Source organism: Silene latifolia, chromosome X (assembly GCF_048544455.1).
Source record: "Silene latifolia isolate original U9 population chromosome X, ASM4854445v1, whole genome shotgun sequence".
Classification (NCBI taxonomy): domain Eukaryota; kingdom Viridiplantae; phylum Streptophyta; class Magnoliopsida; order Caryophyllales; family Caryophyllaceae; genus Silene; species Silene latifolia.
The window spans coordinates 289,678,185-289,690,893 of record NC_133537.1 but is presented as its reverse complement, the minus strand read 5'-3'; the positions used below and the strand labels follow the sequence as shown (position 1 = coordinate 289,690,893).

The 12,709-nt window shown below is 38.5% G+C and overlaps 2 protein-coding genes across 2 annotated transcripts; one reads left to right on the top strand and one right to left on the bottom strand.

Moving 5' to 3' along the window:
- Positions 1-2,879: 2,879 nt before the first annotated feature.
- On the top strand, positions 2,880-3,596 carry LOC141620284 (uncharacterized). Its single transcript, XM_074437199.1, has one exon. The coding sequence runs from the start codon at positions 2,880-2,882 to the stop codon at positions 3,594-3,596; it is 717 nt and encodes a 238-aa protein (XP_074293300.1).
- Positions 3,597-3,701: 105 nt separating this feature from the next.
- LOC141620283 (uncharacterized) lies at positions 3,702-11,881 on the bottom strand. The gene is made up of 8 exons (XM_074437198.1): positions 11,878-11,881; positions 11,392-11,526; positions 10,917-11,037; positions 10,415-10,548; positions 9,880-10,338; positions 9,380-9,726; positions 8,304-8,989; positions 3,702-3,741 (listed from the first exon to the last, which is right to left on the bottom strand). The coding sequence occupies exons 1-8, from the start codon at positions 11,879-11,881 to the stop codon at positions 3,702-3,704; spliced, it is 1,926 nt and encodes a 641-aa protein (XP_074293299.1).
- Between the last annotated feature and the right edge of the window lie 828 nt (positions 11,882-12,709).

Here is a 12,709-nt window from a genome sequence, read left to right as displayed (position 1 = left end):
AGTATATGTCAAATAATATAATCAAAAATTTATCTTAAATACCACGAAAAGTAAGTATTTGGTAAAAACAAGGGTAATACATAAAGTATTTATATTTAGTGTATAAAGAACTCACCACAATCAATCCCCTAATAATAATAACCACAAATTTAATTACTTTGGTAGAAGACCTTATCGTTTGGAGGCTTGGAACCTGGATTATGAGGAATGTATTCGCTTGGTACATAACGAATGGCCTGACCCTGTCTCAGGCTCTGTTACCGTCAGAATGATACATAAGTTATCAAGAGCTAAGAATTGTATGCGTCTTTGGTCTATTTCCAAGAGGAAAGAATAGAACAAGAAATGGAGTGATTTTGATGATACTTTGGTAAAAGGGCTGCATGAAATTGAGACAAAGGGAGTGACTCGAACTTTCACTACTGCTTATGATAGTCAAGTGGAGTATGCTAAGGTCTCGGCTAAATATTGGAAACAACGGGCCAAGATTAAATGGAACACGGAGGGAGATACATGCTCCAAGTACTTCTTTAATTGGGTTAAGGGAAGGGTAGGCAGGAATTACATTGCCGGGATTAAAATGGATAATGGGGAGTGGAATTTTGACAGTGAGGACGTTAAGGGATTATTTGTCTAATTCTACTCTAGATTCTTTAAGGAAGGATCGAATCAGATCACTTTTGATGAGTACCTCCCTACTGTGAAAATTTTGTTCAGTATTAATAAAGGGTTCCTTTCTCCTGATGACAGAGATGCACTTGGCATTCGTTTTACTCCTAAGGAGGTTCGCACGGCTGTGTTTCAACTTGGTCCGTTAAAATCTCCGGCACCTGATGGTATTCCTGTTATTTTCTTCCATAAATGTTGACACTTTATTAAGCATGATGTTGTTGGGACTGTCTTGGCTATCCTCAATGGTAATAGTTCACCAGAATTCCTGAATAAGACTTTCTTAGTTCTTATTCCTAAATCTAGTGCCCCTGAAACGGTTGATAACTTCCGACCGATTAGTCTTTGCAATGTTATAATGAAAACCATTACTAGATGTATCAGTAATCGATTGAAAAAGTTCATGGGAAAATTAGTGGGTGACTTTCAAAATGCATTTGTTCCTGGGAGGAATATTGGTGATAATATTTTAATTACAAATGAAATATTACAAAAAATTTCTTCATTTAGAAATGGTAGGATGGGTAGGATGGCCTTTAAAGCTAACATGAGCAAAGCCTATAATCGGTTGGACTGGAACTTTATCAGAGGTACGCTGCTCATTATGGGATTCCCTCCTAACTTCATTCAGCTGATCATGAAGTATATCACGACGGTGTCTTATGAAATACTGGTAAATGGAGTTCCTTTAAGACGTATCCACCCGAGGTGCGGCCTTCGTCAGGGCGATCCTCTTTCCCCTTATATATTTGTTCTGTGTACTGAAATTCTCTCTTTAAACATACTATGTATGGAGAAGGAGGGGCTTATACAAGGAATTAAGGTCAGCAAAAACAGTATCCCTATCTCCCATATGCTCTTTGCGGATGATTCTAGGTTTTTTATTGAAGGTAATTCTAAGAGTTGCGTAAGCCTGGACAGAGTTATTAAGGAGTATTGTCATGCCTCCGGCCAAGTTATTAATGATAATAAGTCCTTTATGACGTTAAGCTCGTGCTCTAATCTATCATTTGCTCGAAAATGTTTGAAAACCTTCAAGCTACCATGTGGCACTAATTTGGGCTCTTACTTGGGTATTCCTACTGATGTGGGACTCTTAGGTGGTAATAAAAGTAAAAAGGAAATTTTTGAGTTTATCATAGATAAGGTTAGGAAGCGATTATCTTCATGGAATTGCATTCTTCTTCGCCGGCGGGTAGATTGACGTTGATTTCTTCTGTCTTGTCCTCCCTCTCTGATTACTTTCTATCGGTATTTAAAATACCGGTAAGTGTAACAAAAAGATTAGATGCTATTTTGTCACATTTTTGGTGGGCGGGTCATAAGAAATCTCCTTCTATTAGCTGGTGTAGTAGGCTTTTCCTGAGCCAACCCAAAGGGAATGGTGGTCTGGGTATTAGACGTATGAAGGAGTTCACTCAAGCACTTTTAGCAAAGATTGGATGGAGAATGATCACTCACCCAGATTCTATTCTCTGTAAGTCCATTGGTGCTAAATATGGCTTAAAGTGGCGTGATGGTGATCTGCTTTTTAATGATGGCAAGAGTAATTCTTCGTTGGGGCGGAAAGGTATTGTTTGGGGCCTTCCACTCATCAAACCTCTTTTAGCATGGAACATCTCTCCTTTTTCGGATCTTGGTGTTTGGAATACTAAATGGTTTCATGGAACGGTGCCGAAACCACGATGTGTAGAGCTTCTAATTGATTCACCCAACTTGTGTAATTTGAGAATCAAAGATCTTATTTGTAACAGTAACAGTTGGGACCATAGACTCGTGTCTATGTATTTTGATGAAACTTCTGTGAATGACATTCTTGCTATTCCGATTCGATGCTCTGAAGGTAGCGACAACTTCTATTGGTCGGCTTCGTCGTCCAGGAATTACTCAGTTAAGATTGGCTATCACATTGCTCTACAAAATTCCTGGAATACTTCAGCTACCCCGAAGTACCGTTCAAGAGTTCCTACTGCGTGTATGAGTGTTTTTCATAAAATCCTATGGAACCTACCTGGGCCGAAAAGCTGGATCATTCTCATATGGAAACTTCTCACGGAATCGTTGCCCACTGGGAAGGATTCCTAAGGAGGGGCTTTGATGGTCCCTTTACTTGCATGCTTTGTGATTCACAAGAAACGGAATCACCTGACCACCTGTTCCAGGACTGTTTATTTGCTAATAGAGTTTGAGCTGGAAGTCTCCTGGGGATTATGGCACAATCAAGGGATAATTCGAGTCTGAGGTCTTTGATTTGCAATTGGCTCTATGTTCTCTTTAAGGCTAATAATAAGCATGAGGCTTGCCTCTCCTTTTTGTGTACCTTTTGGACTATTTGGGTGGTAAGGTGCAGAAAGATTTTTGATAATACCGAGTGCTCCCCTATTGATGCTATTTTATTATATCAAGATTCCCTTAACTTAGCTCTTTCTGTTGAAGATGGGAAATCGGGGTCCATAGCTTTCCAAACACCTATGGAGGAGGACTTGACTAAACTTAGGAATGGAGTACCCTTTCCTTTGATTCATAGTTCTGTGAGCTTCTCTCAGTCTCATATTTATGTGGATGCGGCGTGGTCTAAGGAGTTTGCTGCTGGGTTTGGTGGGTGTATCATTTTTGATAATGATGTTGTTTCTGAATTCTGTATCAAAGGAAGTGCTGAGAATGATGAACAAGCGGAAGTTTTGGCAATTAGGGAAGCCTTAAAGTGGGCGCTCTCTCGCAACACCCTTCATATTAACATTTTCTCTGATTGTCTACAGGTTTTTGCTCAAGTCCTACGGTTCTCTCAACTCAAACATTGGACTAGGAATACTATTAACGATATAACCGATATAGCGGCAAACTTTTATTTTATTTCTTTTGCTTATGTTCCTAGAATTTGTAATAAAGTCGCTCATAGGATAGCTAAGCATGCTATTAAAATGTAGATCTCGTTAACCCGATTGTCAAAAAAAAAACCCACAGATAACCATTTTACAGTGGAACTAACACTGACCGGCACATGTTCACCTTCACCTCCTAAAAATAACCATTTATTCTTCGAAACATTTCTCTAAAGGGATAGCTACCAGCCTACCAACATGGAAATTAATGCAGAATCTCATATAAAAGGAGATTATTAGAAACTAGACTTAAGATAATAAAAGAAATCCAAGTGACAATGCATCATGCTTCAAAGCCTAACCCATATCAATAACAAACCGCCAACTCGGAAATATTGTGACAACCACTAATTATATTATAACCTTCATTTAAATGATAACAAGTTAACAATAATTGAACTAAAGTCCTCCTTAGATAAATCACAAATTCTCACACCAATACGCCATTTTATTTTTTTTCCATTTGTTTTCATAGGATCATAAATTAGCAAATTTTGACCTATAAATATGTTGGAGAATAAAGAATATTCATACATTAAACGTACAGTGTAGCTATTTACATTTGTCATCAAAAGCATATCTCACGAAGTATAATATTCGACAAAGGAAACTACGGTAACTTGTATATGTCATATAATACAATCGAAATTTCATCTTAAATACCACGAGAAAATAAATATTTAGTAAAAAAGGGGAGTAACATAAAGTACTTGCATTATAGCCAGTAGCGGAGCTAGGAATTGAAGCATGCGGAGCGAGGGCGAATAGGTGATAAGGGAAACTCGAAGAAAGTTGAAATTTTTTGTCTAAAAACTTCGAAATTTTCGACCTTTAGCTGGGGCGAACGCCCCTGCCACTCCCAGATCCACCACTGTTAATTGCATAAAGAATCGAGAGAAATAATTGCGTTCTACCAGAGGACGTCCTACACCCAGAGGAAAATTTTGCAATATTTATTTTCCACTAGTTGGTTACACCGTACGCGATGCGCACGGTACCCTAAGACAATTTAACCTATCTATTAAATCCTACTTGAATAATCTATTTGCGGAAAATAATCGTTGTTTAACGTTAACATTAGGGTTTGTATGTTTGTCATGCACTATTCCTTTTGAATTTGCTTTTATGTTACAGTTAGCCTTCTATGAATTTATTATTGTTGCATATTAATTTAACGTATAATTTAAATGAAATTGCCGTCAAACAATTTTAACGTGGTAGGACAGGAAGCAATTGGCGGAAATCACCTCCAAAAACAATAACCTTGCCCCCAAACGGTGTTGAACTACTGCACACATCTTAGAACAACATATTAACAACCTCGATATTCTCCGGTTTTTCCATGGATGCCTCATCCCAAATGACCAAGGACGCCTCCTTTATTAAGCATGCCAAACCACCATGTTTGGGGACATCACAAGTCAGCGATTCATCACTATCCAGCGGAATTTTGAACCTTGAGTGTGTTGTTCTTCCTGTTGGTAAATTTGAAGTAGCAATCCCAGAAGTAGCAGTAGGTTGTAACACCCCGTAAATTTGAAGACTTTTATTATATTTTAAAAGTAATATTTTAATCCATTTTAATTTAATATTAATTTATTTGAAATAAAATTTATTTGATAAAATATAATCTTATTTTATTTTGAAGAAATGTAATTATTTTTGATAGTTTAGAAATGTTTAAAAGTGATTTAAACTATATTTAAACCTTTTCCTTTGATAAAATAGATTTCGGATAAAAGTCGTAAAATTGGGATTTTCCCATTTCTTACAGTCGTTGGGTAAACGAGTTTGGATATTGGGCATATGAGTACTTAATCTTTTAGTAAAATCGTGTTTAAGAATTTTAATATTCTCGGAAATCGCGTTCGACGAATATTTCTAATTACCGTCGAAGCAAACCCAAAACGTAAACAATTGACCATCATCCTTATACCATTTGGACCGGCCCTATCCCCCCCATTTGTCTCCTCTTTCAATTTTCATTTTCCTCCATTCTCAATCTATCTCCTCCTTCTCTCAAACATCAAAAACCTACCAAAAATCCTCCTTACAAACCCTAAATCCTTCATAAATCCTTCATTTCTCCACCAATTTGCATAAAACTTATATATTTGGAATCCTCTCTTCAATCCTCATCTACTAGTAAGCTTTATTTTCATTTCCCCCAATTTCGTTTCGGGTCTTATCTTTTTAGGGTTTCGAATTTAAGCTTAATAATTGTGTTTTTGTTGTTCTTATAGGTGAAGAATTTGAAGATGAGTTAGGTGACTCATATGTTGTTGAAGATGAAGAGTAATTTTGGGTTTTAAAAGCTTTCTCAAGTTATTACTTGTCTCTTTGCTAGCTTAAGGTAACTATTCCGAGTTACTCGAGGATTTAATGTCACATTAGTGTTGTTTATGATGTGTTGGATGCTTATGTGATTAATAACATGTTAACTTTAATTTTCACATGAATTGTTGTTGTTAAAGTTTGTTAAATATGTTGTTTTTCACATGTTTAAGTGTTGAAACGGAATGAATATTGTTGATTGTTGCTTGAGACGGTATTAAATTGAGCTTGAAATGGATTTTGGTGGGAAAAAGGAAAAAGGGGGAAAAACCGCCCAAAATAGCCCGGATAAGGGCGCGGCTGACCCGGTGGGTCCGGCCCGGATTTTGACCCGTCACCTTGGGTCGGGTCTTGGGTCTATTGTTTGATGTTTTGGGCCTATGGTTCATGTTTTGAAGTATGTTGGTATTTTGGCATGTAGGAAATTGTTTAAGCTAATATTTCCGTTGAATTGGTCATTTTATAAGTTGACATATTTTCTCTATGTCAATAGTTTTCACATGATAGAAATTGGAAATGGCATGAGAATGATATTGTGATGAATTTTGTGATTTGGGCCAAAGTAGGCCAAGACTCTGAGCTGGGCCAATTTGACCAAATGAGTTTGGTCAAGCTAGGTTTGAACCGGTCAGCCTCGATTTGACCGATGACCCGTCGCGGGACTAGGGTCGAGGATTTGTCTTTGAGTATGATTGTCTTTTCATATGTTGGTTGTTGGATGAATTGGTTGCCTATTACTTGAGTCTTCTTGCCTTGTTGCCATTTTAGCTTGTTCTCATGGATTATGGCATGCTTGGTTAAAATTTGAAATTTGGATTATTATTGATATTGGAGATATTGTTGGATTGTCAGCTGAATATGTTCTTGCGTAGCCTTTCATATGCTAGGGTGTATGATCATTTGTGTGTGCAAGTTTGGACTCTTTGCCCCTCTTATGGTTAATTGGGTGTCCCACTTGTCTTATGTGGCGTGGGCTAAAGTATTCAAGCTGGGACTAGGTCCTAGGTGAGTATTTCGGCCTTCGTCATAGATAGGCCATTATAGTCTTTGACGAGTATATGTTCACCGCTTAATAGCCTTTGTGTCTTAGCTTGGTGGGTTTATATCCAAGTTAGGGTATGACTTCCTGACATACTCTTAGACAGGGGCGGCTATGACCAAGTGCGGGCTGAGCGCGCGAACTGGGCCTCTAAATTTTTGGGCCTCGTATTCGTATAAAGTATGAAAAAATTAGCCATATATACATAATAATATCCATGCATATTAACAAAAGTGTGATAGCACATTGGTGAATACATGTTTCAATTGCCCAAACCACCCGAGTTCGAGCCTTGCCAAAACCATTTTTTTTATTTAATTTATTTTCTCAAATTTTGAGGGCCTCCGTTTTCATTTTGCACGGGGCTTCCGAATTATTCGAGACGCCCCTTCTCTTAGAAGTATGTAGTCAGCTTAAGTACTAGCCAACCCTTTGGTGGACTCCTTAGGGGTACTCATGTGTTGTTATCATGGGTCTTGGATGCGGTAGTTTTCCGCATGTCGCTAGGTCTCAAATAGGGTTTAGGACTAGGGTGTTTACCTTACCTCGTGGTATAGACTCGAGTTACAGAGTGACTATTGACTGTACTAAGAACTTATGCTTGTCTCTAGATATATTGTCCTTTCTTGTTTGATGATTCTATGAATCATAGAAGGTGAGATGCAAGCCGGCTATGGTTGATAGAGTTTGGATTCCTGGATGTTATGTGATTCACATGATAGTGTAGTATGAGTCGGTCTAGTATTCACATGCTAGGACTATGTGTTGTTATATTGTTGTTCACATGATAAGCACGATTGTCTAGCATCTATATGCTAAGGCTATGTGTTATTCATATTAATATTCTTATGTTTACATGTTATATTAATTATGACATTTCGTGGCTGGGAGAACTCGGAGTTACTCCCCAGTGACTGTGGCTTTCGTATTTGTATAAAATGCGATTGACAGGTAAGTGATGCATATATGGGGTACATGGACGAGCTAGCGAGCAAAGTAACCTTGGGATCTAGATTGGCTTTATCTTATTGTGACCCTTAAACACTTTTTATGTCATATACTTTTTAGGGACATATGTCTCCTTTTTTCATATTTGGACCGTATAACTTTGTTTCGCGACTTTAGCGATGTTTTATTTATGAGATTTATTTTAGACCTTGCATGTTTGACACCTTCCCATTTGGATATTTTTATAACAGGTTCAGGTTTCGTTTTCAGGTTTTTAAAATTACAGGTTTTTACCCAAATGAACCTATTACAAACATATCCATGCAGTTTTTATCTAGAATTATGTGTTTACTTTTCCGCAATGAATGAGGGTGTCACAAGGTAAGGATATTTTCCCCATTGATTTGGCCTTTGCATATAACGCCCTATACAAGAAAGTCTTCCCGGTTCCACCAGGGCCATCAATGAAAAAGGCGCCTGGTTTTTGAGTCTTTACATGGTGAATTATAACCTTATACGCAATCCGCTGGCCAACATTGAGTTCTTTCCGCGAAGCCAACTGTAGAAGAGGCACAGGAGCGCTTATGGCATCACTTATATCTCGTGTAATTTGCATGGTTGGTTCTTGTGTGACATGTAAATGTGCCAAATTAAAATGTGCAAAGCTCTTTCCCATCCCCTCAAGAAATTCTTCCACTTGGGCAGCTGTGCTTTGAAAAATCTTCTCTGGTTCGTTTGGAAATCGCTGTCTAAAATCCTCCGACAGGGCGTCATAGTATTGGTCCCAGAATTCAGTGGGGTTGTTTGGACAACCAAAATTAAGTATAGTTGCAAAGAGGCGCCTAAGAGCATTTTGCATCTCGACTTGCACCGCCTTATCCATGCACTTTCCTGCCGCATTATCTTCCTTAAGTATTCTTCTTCTTAAAGTGGCTTCTTGAAATGACGCACAAGAAGTGCCGTTTACTGTCACCAAGTCCTCGAATGACGTAGGCCCTCTAACATGCTCCAGCAGCAGCCTTAGGTAGTAGCGTTCACCTTCCCCTGGCGAAGCATGTGCCACCCTACCAATTACGACTCCACGGTCCCTGCTCTTCCATAATTTCTTATTTTCATTCTACACAAAATATTCCAGGAACTCGTTGTACAACTATTTACGTCCTTCTGTTAATTGCGAATTTTTCCCAAAAAATTCAGTTAGCATGGTTTTCGTCCTCAGTTCATCTGAGACAACAGCTGCCAGGTCTTCATTGTTCGAAAACCTAATTGTCTGGTTATTTGGTGTGTGGAGCGGTACAGGTTGCACCAATGGGCTGGTTTCAAAAATGTTGAACCCAAATATCCGCCACGCTGCTTCTGGGGGTGAGACCCACCTACCAGACTGGTACTTTTCAATTTCATCCACTATCGTAGCCACCCCTCCATCGGCGACGTTGAATAAAACTCGGTCATGACCCTTGTACACATACTTATATAATTACTTGACCGCTTTGATCGTTGAACACACCTCTACATTCAAGTGGCAGTCAAACATGGCAAGCAAGTACGGGTTGTAAGGAACCACTGATCTGTTATCCATGATAGCTTTTCTGACCTCAACCGTCTCACCAGTATCCCTTCTTCTATATAACGGATAAGAACCTAACCCATTTGTTGTGAAGTTGCGAAAACTCTTTGGATAACCTTTACTGCACTCCTTTTTCCTGTCTTTAATTTGCATACAAGCACATTTTGGGAATTCGGCTCCACAGGGCACATGCATCATATGTCGGAGGACAGCACTTCTAAGGTAAGGATTATCATGTGAGGGTAGCTCTGCTGTAACATACTTATCAAACTTCTCTGGCTGCGTGACTTTGTACGTTGGTTTCAGAATTATTAAGAAATGTGCATGTGGTAGGCCATGTTTTTGGAACTCTACAACATTAATTATTGCAGCAACTTCCCCGAATATTTGCTTCTCTTTGATTTATTTCCTGAGCAGTGTAAGCATTGCATGGAAAATACGCGCCACCAAATCCGGCCTATTTTGCGCTTGTTCCTCAGGAGCCGGTTCAGACTTGATTTCAGGCCAGTTAGGGTTACACGTTACAGTGATGAATAGATCAGGCTTCCCATATTTCTGAACAAGGGCTATAGGATTTAAATACCTCCTCCTCATATCCCTCGGCCCTCGCAGAAACGATGGTGGCAACACAATTATCTTCCCAACATTATATGCGCTATTCTCCCCCAAACTCAGCGTGTCTAGGATCCCTTGATAAAGGTCTGCCCGGATAGCTTCCTGATTCAGCCCCAAGAAATCCAAGCACGTATTCTCGATCTTCACGTACATGTCAACTATGTACTGCTGAAATAGCCGGCCTCCTCTAAGAAGAAAGTTACCCGGTCTGATTTGGAACTTGTATGCATAGTATTCTCTACAGGAAATACGCATGTCAGCTCTTGTGTGCCTTCTAGCAGTATCTTGCAAATGTAAAAGCGGAAATAAATACTCATCACATGTAAAGAAAACAGGCACCAATAAATAACAGATACTTACTTGCCACTTCTGCTTCTATAAGAGATTCAGGTTCTTTACTTGAAACTGCGGACACTGGAGAGGAGGTGCTAAGCTCCCCCTCAAAGGCAGGACTGGAAACTTTCTTTAAACCCTGATGCCACCCAATGCTGCCCCTTGGCAACAGAAGAGGATATTTTAAAGGGTCATATCATCCATAAAAATGCCTAATCATGTGCCTGTGCGAACCCCTGCCGTACGCAATAATGTGGGGGCCCTCATTTACTTGCATGGGTATGATGTCTGGCCACATAACTGCTACGTCATCAGACGTAAGTACATTGTACACTCTCTGATCATGGCTTGGGTCAGTGCTGAGCACTATTTTTTATCCTCGGTCACCTCTATCTTCTTTAAAGATCTAAAGAACTTTCCATATGGATTATCATCCATAAGACCCATGAGAAGGGTAATTATCTATTCTTTTAGATTAAGAAATAGGCCCAAGTTGATTTCCTTTTCATGATGACTATCATAGAAGTACAATTGTAGATATCTAGGAATGTTGTCCATGGGTATTAGATCTGGCAAGTAATGATAGACCTGCCCTTGTGCCTTGAACACAAAAATTGTGCGTGTTTGATTCAAAAGTTCCTCCCAAAGAACTGAAAGCGAATAGATTGTTATATAATCTTGAATATTTTTGGAAGTGCAGTGACTTCTTCATCCCTTGCAGTATAAAGATGCAATAGTTCCTCAGGATATTCGTTTAAAGCAAGTTTTATATCGCCACTGCAACAACACACCCTCTTTGCTTCGTACTCAAATTTTTTGGCGCCACAATATTTGCAGTGTGTTGGAGGCTTCAATTTAACTGCTTCTGTAGGCACCTGTTTCCCCCCCAAAGCAGCAGGAATTTTTGTTCAATAACATCAGGTAATCACTAAGGCGTGTGGCTTTAAATAGCTGGAAATCGAACAACAATTAAACTTAAATTGATAGCTGCCGGTTAAACGTACTTTGTTTCTGAGCACGTTTTTGCTTGGCCTTTGGTTTGGATGCCTCAACAACTGGCACCGAACTCCCGGGTGTACAATCAGTAGTTATGGCGGGTGATGCAGTACGCGCGCTGGTCTGTGCACGAGAAGCACCAGCTGTAAAGAACAAATTTGGTTATGACTATATTTTCTAAATGGACAGAACATTGTGAACTGTAATGCCAATAACCCAATGACTTCAGCATTTCAGAAACTCAAATCTATATCTATATAAAAATATAATAGAGAAACCACTAAACATAAAACTTGACACGTGTCAATTTATTATGCAAAGAATTCCCGCCTAACCAAGAAGACTAGCAACCCTAATAAAGTACGAAGTACTAATGAAAATTATACTGCTCTTTTTCCATTTTTAACCTTCATATTATTCTCTAAATATTTCATCAAGTTCATTGCCTTAACAAAAGATTCTCAATTTTCTAAGGGTCGTGCTTTTTCACATACGCATTTTATTCTTTCACATACGCTTTTTACGACTTTACCCTTGTCATTTTTTTCCCTCCCTCACTTAATTGATTTTTCCCTCTCCCTTCCCTCATCTCCGACAACCCACTCTACGGCATCCGGCAAACGACCCGTTGACAACCACCATTCCATTCTTCAACATCCAGACAATACTCTCAAGATTGGTTTAACAGCCTAAGCAAGTTGTGAAAGAGTATGCATTCCTATTCCTCTTAATCGATTTGGAACTAGGATTTGAAACTAACCTGTTTAACTGGTTGTTTGATATACGAGTATATGATTATATGAACAAGCTCATCAGCGAATTATGGTTGAAAATCCAAGACCAACTAGGTGATGATTCAAGATTGTTGTACGGAATATCAAGGTATGCAAGATTGTTGAAAGTGACGTATAACATTTGGGAGAAACAAAAATTTACCCAAGTAATTGACTGCAATTGATAAAAATTAAACCTATTAATTTCACTAATTGATAAACCCCAATAATTTTAACAAAACATGTTAATAATTGTTAATCAATTAAATTACTTTACTAATTAGAGGAAAATTATAATTCATTCTCAAGTTTTTAGAGCAAGTAGATTCGATTTAGGGAAAAAGCTACATGTAAAAGTTAAATTGATTAGGTTTAGCTAAAAGGGTATGACATGAAAAGTTAATGAAAAAATGTAAGTGAAAGAGTAAAATCCGTATGTGAAAAAGTAATTCCGGACCTCACCTTATCGCAGTCTAACAACTCAATCAAAGATTTCTATTACTTAAATGTTTTCCATCTTCTTTCTCCCATCAAATCTTTCTCCATATGATTT

What these genes read in the sequence shown, in the direction of transcription:
- LOC141620284 (XM_074437199.1), top strand. Translation starts at nt 2,880, where the DNA reads ATGGCACAATCAAGGGATAATTCGAGTCTGAGGTCTTTGATTTGCAAT.
- LOC141620283 (XM_074437198.1), bottom strand. An exon ending in ATTCCTAGATATCTACAATT is followed by an intron (nt 10,549 to 10,916) that starts GTACTTCTATGA and finishes TCTGTTGCCAAG; the next exon opens with GGGCAGCATTGGGTGGCATC. An exon ending in TAGGCCGGATTTGGTGGCGC is followed by an intron (nt 9,727 to 9,879) that starts GTATTTTCCATG and finishes CAACGTACAAAG; the next exon opens with TCACGCAGCCAGAGAAGTTT.